This window comes from Lingula anatina, chromosome 9, assembly GCF_051362555.1.
Source record: "Lingula anatina isolate TDL-2025a chromosome 9, LinAna3.0, whole genome shotgun sequence".
NCBI lineage: Eukaryota > Metazoa > Brachiopoda > Lingulata > Lingulida > Lingulidae > Lingula > Lingula anatina.
Window position 1 is genome coordinate 8,778,853 of NC_141775.1, and position 12,467 is coordinate 8,791,319.

At 36.8% G+C, this 12,467-nt stretch overlaps 1 protein-coding gene across 2 annotated transcripts in view; it reads right to left on the reverse strand.

The window, feature by feature from the left end:
- Positions 1 to 734: 734 nt before the first annotated feature.
- The window catches only part of LOC106175130 (guanine nucleotide-binding protein subunit beta), a 28,430-nt gene continuing 16,697 nt past the window's right edge, over positions 735 to 12,467 (reverse strand). For both annotated transcript variants that reach the window (XM_013557096.3, XM_013557014.2), the window contains 3 exons: positions 4,799 to 4,870; positions 4,308 to 4,524; positions 735 to 3,994 (listed from right to left, as the gene is read on the reverse strand). In XM_013557096.3, the coding sequence (XP_013412550.1) occupies positions 3,888 to 3,994; positions 4,308 to 4,524; positions 4,799 to 4,870 (396 nt within the window). In that variant the 3' untranslated portion in view covers positions 735 to 3,887. The remainder of the gene's footprint in view (positions 3,995 to 4,307; positions 4,525 to 4,798; positions 4,871 to 12,467) is intronic.

Sequence of the window (12,467 nt, forward strand, 5' to 3'; positions counted from 1 at the left end):
CACGGTGACGCTTCACCGACTTCGTACTACCTTAGAATATAACGCAATGGAATGAATTGTACCTGGAAAGTCAAATCGATTGCGGTAGTTGTGCTGTCGCAACCAGTGCAATTGTGAATGCATTGACAACCAGTGTCACGAAAGAGATTCCTTAACTTGATCACCCAATTCCTTTTAACTGGCATATTGGCCTCCATCGCTATACCTGGTCACTTTCAGTTTCGTTTTTGCTGATGACAATCCCCCCCCCTTTCCATGTTTGCCAACACTTTACATAACTGATCTTTACGTGTTTGGTAGACTTCACCACAAAAATCGTATACTTCCCCCCCTTGCTTTCAACTGTACCTAACTGCGACATCACCAGTACGCGAGCTGATTGACGGGGATTTCAGTGGTCGCGACTTCACATGGTTGTTATGATTAGATATATTAGGTATAAGGAAGTATTGAAAACTTTCTCAAAGGCGGATGCTCTACCCATTACCAAAGCGTCAGGTTTTGCATTGCATACGTGATATACTGGTCGTTTTGGTCGAGACTAGCTTCTTAAAATTATAACCATTTTATGTTTCGACTCTGCTGATTCATCCATAATTATAAACTGTTACGTCTGATAAGACCATGGCATTTGTAGAGCAACAGACAAATTTAAGTGCCAGTTATCCATTTTTACCTCGTTCATCATGTCTTTCTCATCTATTTTGCCCATTCAAAACACAGAAAACAACCAGTATTGACAAAGAATTTATTACACTTACTTACAATACAGTTACACGAAAAGTATGCATGTTATATAAGAGAATAAGAATAACTGCTTGAGCCAAATACAAAGCTTCACGTAATCGCTTCACATCATTATCATCATCCTCATAATTGTACTATGAAACATCATTTACTAAAGTATTACCAAGCTTGATTAATAATATCAATAATATATTAACTTTATCTTGATAGCACTGCCCCATACAATAAAACCAAATTCTGGGCTACTTTTGCCACGCAATCTACTTCAGTTCTCTTGATATTACACTTAAAACAAATTTTAGGGCTTCTTGTTGGCCGCGCAAGCTATGATTTATCTTATCATAAATTGAGAAATAAAAAAACTCTCAATCTCATTTCACTAGATTCTATGAGGTTTCACAATATGTTGTTCTGTAGATATTTTCCATCTACAAGAAGTAATAATAATAATAATAAGAACATGAAACAGTGATACTGTACAAAAAAGTTTTCTAGCTTATACTTACTTACACATAATTGTTTTCACACTATAGAACTATACAACAACAACTTTGTCTGGCCCGATAGTAGGAATAATAATCATAATAGTGTTACATCTTATCATATCGTAATGTTAATGATATAGGTCTTGCAGTCAGTTACGATTTGAAGAGGGAACAGGCAGGATGGCAGTTTAGAATTAAAGCAATGCACACTTTGGTTACAACTCTTCTTGCACAAGACAACAGAGTCGGTGACACAGGACTCAAACCAATGGCCTTCACCTCTTAGAAGGTCACGGTGTCAAATGTCAACCATTTGAAGGTCAAAAGAATTAGGCCAATGACAAAATTGGGCTTCACATTTCCGGGTCGATCAAATGAGACTGCTGAATTATATATCCCCAACAGTTCATTCAAGACTGGGTACAATGGCAAGTATGCATGTACCTCTCTCTCTCTCTCTGCCTTTGAAAATGAATGTAACTAAACATGCCAAATCATTTATCCATGCCAGTGACTTAACTTTGTACGTAAATTTTATCAGGTCATGACATAATTGAGTATCATCCATACCTATCAAAAGAACCCAAGGCTTTGCCTCTTGTAAATGAACTTTCAATAGCATTGTGTTTCATTTACAGTTGAATATTAAGGGCCATCAGGTAAATGACTGCTCTCTTTCAAAATGCTAATAAAGCCCAATATTTCCATTGCCAATGGCATAGTGTACAAGATTCTCTATAACAGCATGTTCAAACCGAGAAGAATATTCAATTCACTGGCTACAGCTCAAAGACCATTACTTCACCAAAGCTTCCAAGCACAAACAAATATATTCCAGAAGAGGATTTGCAAAACATTTTTTTTTCCAATTCAACATCAGTCAATGACCAAGTAACTCGAAACTGTCTGCTGTTGTTAGAGGCATTGTGTTGACCTCATTTAATTTTTTTCCAGAAAATAATCTTAAAAAGCCCTTCCAAATATAACCTAGATTCCTTTGTTGCTGCTTCAGTTGCCACTGGTACTTCTAGGGCTTCCCCCTTTCCCCTTGTTTCTTTTTTAAATGCATGCACTGAATATTCCATTCATCTGATACCCCCCAGCCATCCTTCCAGAGAGACTATACCTTTCCAGATGAGCCAAAACTAAAACAATGTAGATTTCACAAATTTTCAAATAAATTTTTCTATCTTACTCAATTTTGTAAAACTGAACCCTAAGTCAGTGTCTCGGCCCACCTTGCCATCATGCCCCACTATTGCCTCCTATAATCAGTGCTATGAACAAAAATGATGGAAAGCGGGTGCCTTGACTTTATACCTAGTGAACAACGATACAAAAGCCTGCCATGCCACAAACTTGACTGTGACATCATCAATGTGCGAGTCTCTACAAGGTAGAAATTTCTATACACATACAAATGTACATTGGCTGTATGCAATGGCAAACAAAGGTAGAGCAAGTTCAATGCAGCATGGGCAGTAATTCAAGCGAGCCAATGGAAACTTGTCCTTTGCCAAGATTTCATACTTTTAGAATTTCAAATATCACCGAAACCCAGCAAATGTGAAAGTGACATTCCCACAGTTTCCAATCTATTGTGAAATACACATATCACTTAAGCTTAAAGGACTTAAACACTGCTCAACAACTATAGTCCTTTACCAGCCCCAAGCCTTAACATACTCGGTACATTACACAAGCAACTTAAAATAAACTTTTAAAAAGTTTTTTTAGATTTAGAAATGAGACCCTATTGCACTGTAGGAAAAGATCCTCCGTATCAAAACAAATCTCTCAAGACAATTCTTAATTTTTTTCTTGCTCTCTGCCTGCAATATTTTCTCAACTCGATCTTCTAGAGAGAAAAAAAAAAAAAAAAACACTTGGTGCACAAAGTTGGTTTTACTGAATCTGATGATATAACAAAACCTTCCACAGGAGTTACCTTTTACAGCCAGCAGTCATTTTTCACTGTGTGCTGGTAAGTAACTTTGAACCCCTGCACTCTTACAAGAGTGGTCACGCTGTTGACTAACCCAAAGCCTCAAACCTATAAATGAGTTAAAAGTTAAAGCAAGTGCTGACAGATCAAGATCCTGCCATATGTGACATAGCAGTAGCACCCCCTTCTCAAGGTCCCCGTGACCAGTGACCTTCACCCTTTATGCTCAAGGCAATAACCTTGACATGCCCTTGACCCTGGCAACTACTGCTACAGAAATAAGCAGCACGTTTGCGGTCTCCGTTGAATATACTTTCAGAGGAGGGGCTTCCTTCCCTTTTGACAGCACAAGAAAACTATAAACACACACACATGCCTGCTGACATACTGACTGACTTACAATTTAGTTACTAATGTTTGAAATGACTTGTTGTTCTGACTCCCCTTTGATGTGCCCTCCTCTTCCGCAGTAAGCTCACTACGGAGAAAAAAACAGATCATCATAAATATATAGAAACAGCCTTGCCATAGTTGATCTCGAGTCTTTTTATGTTGCTTTTTTTTTTAATGTCTTCTTTGTCTATTTTGGACTTCATGATGATGGAAATTTTTTTTAAAAATGTCTTTTATTCCTCCTTTTCTTCTTCATCTTGTTTGATATCTATATGTTTGTTTATTTCCTCAACGTCTGTGCGTCGTGCCTGGGGAGACTAGTTCCATATCTTAAGGAAACTGTCCCAGGAGCCTGTGGCTACAGCCATGCCGTCCTCTGTGACGCCTAGGCAACTCACACGATTGTCATGACCAGCCAGCACACCTGAAACAGTCATAAAAACGGGGTTCTTTATAAGACAGAAAAGGCCTCACAGTCCAGCAAACATATCATTTCTAAGGGAACCAAAAAGGTCTTCATTTGACTAAAAAGGTCAGGCAAAAAAATGAAAATAAAAAAAATTTAAGACCCACTTAATGAACTGTCATTAAGGAACAAACATTTATATTTAAATATCAAGATATTTTCAAAATTAATAGGTGCCCTTCACACAACTGGGCATAGACTATCACTTTCCATCAGGCATCAAATGATAATCTACATATGCAACCACAATCACCACACCAAATGTACTCACCGGCTCTGTCTTGCCTCAAAGTATCCCAAACATTGCAGTTGAAATCATCGTAGCCGCCCAGTAGAAGTCGGCCACTCTTGGAAAAGGCAACTGACGTGATCCCGCAGATGATGTTGTCGTGTGAATACATGCCGATCTCCTGATCAGCACGAATGTCAAATAACCTGCATGTGGCATCATCCGAGCCGGTGGCAAAGGCATAGCCGTTGGGAAAATACTGAAGAAGATATTGTCATTATGTCAGGGAGCAGAGCATGATAAGATGGGAGGCCTGGGGAAAGACACTTGCCATTTTTTAATCCACTGCACCATTGCTGATGGCACAAATATAATTATGAAAGCAACCAGTCTAGTAACAAATAACTTTTCTCATTAATTTCCAAGTAAAAAGATGTTAAGAAGTACTGACTGAAACATTTAACTAGTACATGGAAATAAAAAAAAATGCACTTTTAAAATAAAACCTAAAAAGTCCAATTAGATTTACTCACTGTGATGGCATTAATATCAGATTCGTGTCCTGTGAAAGTCTGGTGACACATTCCGTCTCTGGTGTCCCATAGCTGCAAGGAGAATAGAAGAAAACATCAGTTCATCTGTTGATAAAAGCCATGGTATGCATGTGGAACTAGTACTCTACTTTCACAACTGACCTTACTCTCAAAAGCAGTGTTGTAACATGTACTGTGTTGTGTGTGAGTTTTTGCCTTAAGTGTGTCCTCTATTTTATAGCTTTTTAATTTATTTCAATGTAAATGTAACAACGAGAGATCAAATTATTATTATTATTATTATTATCCACAAAAGGCTTTTAAATCACAGTGACTGACATTGCACATAAAAAATAAAATGCTTATTTTGGAGCACTAAATGTGAAGCACTACACGAGAAGCACAAGATTTAAACCTTCGGAGTGATCTCTTTTTCTCATTTTTATTGAACTCATAGTTAAAATAAACCCAATGCCTAAAAAGGTACGAGAGAGATGAAGATGGACAGATAGAATGAGCTCCTATCTTGTGTGATTCCATTTTCATCCTCTGTTTGAAAACTACAACTGGGTAACCTTAATATACAGCATTCACAAAGCTAAGAGGAATTCCCTTGTAAGTTGGGTACTATCATGGATGTAATTTGCCCAATTTTTTGCCGAAAACAATATCTCTGCTGTAATGAGTCCAATATAGCATCTCTTTAAACTGTTTAACTGCTACTATAGATATAGACAAGGATGTGGAAATATTCTTGTAGAAATGAACTTAAAACTGTTAATAATTGTATGTGTAGATATAGACAAGGATATGGTCAATAAATAGAGAATCTTTTTATTGATTTTCTTGGAATCGTTTAACTGCTATTATAGATACAGACAGGGTACAGACAATACACATTCTCTTGGAAACATTTAACTGCTTTTGTAGATAAAGACAAGGATGTGAGCATTACATATCATGTCCATTTTTAGACCTTCTTGGAACATTATATACAGAATATCAATTGACATATTCCCTAGAAATTGTTAAACAGCTATTGTTGTCTGTTGATATAGACAAGGGTGTGAACATTATAAATAGAATCTAAATTCACATATTCTCTTGTAAATGTTACACTGCTATTGTAGACATAGAAAAGGGTGTGAACATTCTGTAAAATCTCCCTGTAGAAATCATCTCCAAACTGTTAACTCTGCCCAAGTGGAGGCCCAGGTGTGCTGCAGAGAACAGCACTTACACAACATGTACCATTTTTGCCCTCTGTAGGTAAAAGCTTCCTGCACATGAACTACTACCCAGCTGTTACTATCTCCATTAAAGACGTACAGTTAAGACTTCCCTTCACCAAGCACCTGCCTGCTTATAAACTCCGATTACTCACCAAACTCGACCAATCTTGCTTAAAAATATTTTCACAATAGAGATAATTGGTTGATTTATAAAATTTCAAAAGTCGAGTGAGGATATTGTCATATACCAAGCTTTTGGTATGAACAAATGATTTTATGTCTGAAAAAATTAGACATTAGATTAATAGGACGAGTTGTCTGAAAATTTTGAGTAATTGCCCTACCTTTTTTTTTTCCAGAAAATATCTGACAAAATAAGACATGACATACAGTAGAGCTTGTAGACATGAGAGAAGTGTGGAGAAGTGAGGCAGGTGCTATAAAAAGATGTGCATCAGATGCATACATGGATTTCTTTATATTATCACTTAACATCCTCAAGACTGAGGAGATTTTTTGCATTTTTTCCCCTTTGTAATGAGCCAAGCAAACATGCAAACTTTCTTACACAAAGGTAAAAAATTATCTGTAATATATATTTCCTGAGGTGGAAATAAGGCAAATAAAATACAGGAGATAATTCCTACTCTCCCTCCCCCTTCTACACACTCACATTTTCACTCCTATTTTTTTTTTCTTTTGAAACTCATTTGCACACAAACCAAAATATCCTCCAAAAGAAACAAAATTTGCAGCCCAGTTCGCTGTCAGCCAATGCTTTCCACTTTAAACAGAGCCATTCAAAATCTCAGATGCCCCACCTTCCAAGCGTTGGTACGTAGGCGTTCATAATGTGAAAAGTATTGATCCATATAAAGGTCATTAGTATGACTGAATGCACTGGAGACATAGCAAAGGGGGCTCTCTGCATACATTTCACAATTACCAGTCCCATAGTTTTACATGTACCATACACTCATCTGATTATCAATCTCCTTTGTTCTTTCCCTTCTTACTTCCTTTTACCATATAGACTTACATATTATTACTCTTAAATGAACATTGATTAAAAAATGATTCCTGTTATGCAAGCTACAAAAATCTTTTTTATATTCATTAATTACTCTCTAAATTTTAATCCAAGGTAAAGATCCACGGTAAACCACATCTTCACTCACACATGCCCCCCTATAATACATATTCATTCATATTGACAGTGTAAATCGACACATTTTCTGTGCTTTTGTGTACAAAACCTTGGTTTGTGCCTTATGTACACTTTCCCAGAACCTCTCAACAGAATTGATTTCCTGCAGTCTTGATTATTACAAATGCATAAGGTTACTTATCTATATACTCCTCATCCCATATACTATGCAGCCTACACCGTACTATTCAGCCTATATCTGACAATGACGATTAGTCAGGGGAAGAGCTACTAAACAAAAGCAACCAAACTTTATCCTGTGTTTTGTAGTCTGCAAGGTAAATAGGTCCATCTTTCTTGGACTGACCCTTCTTACTTGGCATGAAGCATAATGCTCAAGGCCACCAAATAAATCTTTCAACAATTTTTCTTAATTAGCAGTAGATGTGGTAAATTTTAAAGAAACCCAGAGGGCTAAGACATTTTTTGGGCTCAAGTGTTCCCCCATCAATGTGTTTAACACCAGTTCTATTTCACACAAGAATATCGCAACTGCACATGACATTTTATAGTAGACTGGCTTTCTGCCTTATTAATATTGAACCAGCATAATATGAATCAAACCCTAACATATAGTCTGTGGCAAGGTTTGGGAGCCATCAAGAGAGAAACAGCCTGATACAGAGATCAATATATAGGTTTCCTATAACAACTGGAAATGCCCGTCATTTTTTTCCATTGTTGAAATAGCATTGATCAACAGCAATAAAAACTGGTATGTTTACACCCTTTTCCCCTGGGGAAACAAACCTGGTCTGCTCTAGTTATTAATTCATTTTATGTCTCTGGTGTGCATGTGTTTTCACTTTAAACTAGAGGATCAGAGAGGCGATACCGCCTCCGAATATTGTACCACCAGCTGGAGCAAGCGCATTCATATAGACCCCCACATATACAAAATAAGGAACACAGCCACCAGTCTTGTGCTTGACAAGCTGTAAAAATGCAATCAACAAGAATTTTCAAAATATGCAAAAAATATATATATTACTAAAAATGGTACAATCAAAGTTAAGTTCATCGCAAGGTAGGTCAAAGGTCAATTCCAAGGTCACAGTAAATTGCCAGTATATGACTTCCTATTCAACTTCAATAGTAACTATGGGCCTATCTCTGCCAGGTTTGGAGTTAAAAGAGAAAGAAATTAGCAGAGTTCAGTTCATGATAATAAGTAGGTCAAAGGTCAATTTCAAGGTCACACTTAGATTGCCAGTATATGACTTCCTATTCACGTTCAATAGTAACTATGGACCTATCTCTGCCAGTTTTGGAGATAAAGGGGAAGCAAACTATGCAAAGTTCAGTTCATGGTGAAAAGTAGGTCAAAGGTCAATTTCAAGGTCACTTTAAGATTGCCAGTATATGACTTCCTATTCAACTTCAATAGAGACTATGGACCTATCTCTGCCAGTTTTGGAGATAAAAGGGAATCAAAATTTGCAAAGTTCAGTTCATGGTGAAAAGTAGGTCAAAGGTCAATTTTAAGGTCACATTTAGATTGCCAGTATATGTCTTCCTATTCAACTTCAATAGTAACTATGGACCTATCTCTGCCAGTTTTGGAGATAAAAAGGAAGCAAAATTTGCAAAGTTCAGTTCTTGGTGAAAAGTAGGTCAAAGGTCAATTTTAAGGTCACATTTGGATTGCCAGTATATGACTTCCTATTCAACTTCAATAGTAACTATGGACCTATCTCTGCCAGTTTTGGAGATAAAAGGAATCAAAATTTGAAAAGTTCAGTTCATGGTGAAAAGTAGGTCAAAGGTCAATTTTAAGGTCACATTTAGATTGCCAGTATATGACTTCCTATTCAAGTTCAATAGTAACTATGGACCTATCTCTGCCAGTTTTGGAGATAAAAGGGAAGCAAAATTTGCAAAGTTCAGTTCATGGTGAAAAGTAGGTCAAAGGTCAATTTTAAGGTCACATTTAGATTGCCAGTATATGACTTCCTATTCAAGTTCAATAGTAACTATGGACCTATCTCTGCCAGTTTTGGAGATAAAAGGGAAGCAAAATTTGCAAAGTTCAGTTCATGGTGAAAAGTAGGTCAAAGGTCAATTTTAAGGTCACATTTAGATTGCCAGTATATGACTTCCTATTCAAGTTCAATAGAAACTATGGACCTATCTCTGCCAGTTTTGGAGATAAAAAGGAAGCAAAATTTGCAAAGTTCAGTTCATGGTGAAAAGTAGGTCAAAGGTCAATTTTAAGGTCACATTTAGATTGCCAGTGTATGACTTCCTATTCAAGTTCAATAGTAACTATGGTCCTATCTCTGCCAGTTTTGGAGATATAAGGGACTAAATGTTATAATTTTGGAGTTACCATAATGTGCCATAAATTTCCTACAAAAAAAATTAATTAAAATAAAGACAAGGTCATTTTGGTCAAAATTCTTGAAATGGGAGGTGCTCTGAAGTTCCAGATGTTCAAATATGATGAAATAATGTCATTTTTGACCACAAGTTGTCTGCTTTGCCAAGCCTTATGTTTTATTTTTCCGGAGTTCAAAATTTATTATCCATTACCGTACTGCACATTTTGCTTTCACCACCAATATGTACTTTTTGATACAGCGTAACTCGAAAACCGTATGGAATACAAAAAAACGGAGACCACCTCCAGTGTTGGGCTTTACATGCTCTACAAAATGCAAAAAAGAATGGGTGTCTAGCATTAACGGTTCCCGAATTAGAGACAGTTTTCAGTTTCGATATCTTATGGCCGCTACTCCCGTGAAAATGCACCGATTGACCCCAAATTCACGGAGATGAAAGATGACCTGAAGGGTAACACTTTCCATTAATATTATTAGTTAAGTCTGTGTGGTGTCTGAATAAGACCGCAAATAATTTTTTTTTCGGCAAAAATTTTGTTTTTTTGAAAATTTTGGCCCGTTTGACCTTAAAATAAAGGTCAAAGGTCAAATCCAAGGGCATATTTGAAATCTACACATATGACTTTAGGAAAGCTGTCTGTAGAAATTTTTCCCATAATTCCTTCTGTAGGGGAGATAATTAGCATTTAATTTTGCCATTTTTGGACAAGGGTGCATTGCAATGAGTGCCACACCTAGACCCCAATACCGACAAAGCCCAAATTTTACGTGGAACGAGTTGAGATTATAGGTGACCTAAATCCAAGAGATGGGTATGGAGGCTCTTACCGTCTAGGAGGAGAAGCGGTAACGGTGACTTGGCGGCGGAGCCGCAGGAGCCGGCGGAACATACGGGTCGGGACTAAAACCATGTGTACCGCCAGCGCCTACGCTGGTGGTACAATAACTTTGCTTTACTAGACCTTGCTCATTTTTTAAAATCATTTTTATTTAGTAATGCTTATTTCTTTTATTTACAGGTACTCTCATAATAATTATACATTATGAAATATATTTTTTCCCACATAAATAATAATCTTATAAATTAGTTGTGCAAAAAGAAAGAAATGGTTTATATTTTCACACTGACAGTAATTATCGATTATCTTGCCCACCCAAACATCCAGTCTTGGAAGTGCAGACCTGCTTTTTGGCCATTTTTTCCCTTTTTTTTTTCCCTCTTTTAAACTAAACAGATCAAATATCTCTCTTTTCAACACATTACTAACACTAGAATGGGCACTCAGTACTAAAAACTAGATTTGTGCCAAAACTGGTCCAAATCTTCTATCATGTATAGTAAAACAGCTGCCAAAGCTTCTGATCTAGGTTTGATGTATCACACCAACTAGAATATTTGCAAGAGGTGCCCAGGACAGCAAAGCACTTATGTTGGCCATTGTAGAAGGCTTTGGCATTTGGTAACTAGATAATAGACTCGATGTGTTCCGATGGGACATATATGGGACGAGAGGAAAAAAAACAAAAAAAAAAAACAGAGCAGTGGAAAGCAATTGAAATCTCTGGATAACATGATCATTATTCTATGCAGAAATACCATAAAAACAGACAAAGAGACAGCTTCAGAAAATTGTAAAATTCAGCTGGGCATGGGGTACTACTTTTCTGCTTAGCTTAATTATGGAACGCCATCCACGCAAAAAATCAGACTTGCAATTTAATAGCCAAATGACATTCTAACAGCCTACAAGAAATCTAACAGTGGTCAAAATAATCTAATAGCCAACTCATAAAATTTAACAGTGTTGAAAAATCTAATAGCCAACTCATAAAATTTAACAGCGTTAAAAAATCTTACAGCCAACTCATAATCTTACAGCCAACTTCTCAAAACAGGCAAGTCAGCATCTAACGCTAGAGGTCACTGCTGTCACGGGTCTATCCGTGGACGGCGCGTAAAGTGATGACGTCATTTAAATATGAATGTAACTCCCAGTGCTTGTAATATATTCTCTTTTCTGTATATGAACATGTAACATAAAGATAAACTCCCAAGTACGCATATGTTTGTCCTAATTGAATATTTTATGTGGTTTTGATATTAATCTGGAATGAATTTAGCGTGAAAATGTAAGAGCAAAAAAGCCTCAGTATACATAGAATTATTTCCCCATTGTTTTGGTCCCTTTACCATATTTTTATTTTATAATAAAAATCTTTTCAACAAAGCGTTTGTTTTATCTTGTTCTATATATTAAATCACTTATAAATATATGTTTCTAAAAGAATCATTTTAAATAGAACGTTCACTGTCATCCCATCGGTGATTGTAATGCGATGAACGTTGGACTTGTATTACCATCTTACCAGATTATGTATTAGGTGAAATTAGGTCACAGTTTTGATTCATGCATATGCAGATTACGTCCAGTTGCGGCCTATGATAGGACAATGCGTCCTAGGCACCGCCATGTTTTACCCTACGCGATGTAACCTTGCATTACTTAGTGCGGGGGTTTGAAACTGAACACCGTTTTCTTGTGCATCTTTCGAGAAGGAACTCCACGGATTCCGGTGGCAAAATACTCTTTCATATTAGTTCTGATTCGACCTTCCATCCACGTAATGTGGATGTTAAACAACATCTCTCAGGCTCCAGATGACGTCATCACTTTACGCGCCGTCCACGGATAGACCCGTGACAGCAGTGACCTCTAGCGTTAGATGCTGACTTGCCTGTTTTGAGAAGTTGGCTGTAAGATTATGAGTTGGCTGTAAGATTTTTTAACGCTGTCAAATTTTATGATTTGGCTATTGGATTTTTTATCACTGTTAAATTTTATGGGTTGGCTATTAGTTTATTTTGACCACTGTTAGATTTCTTGTAG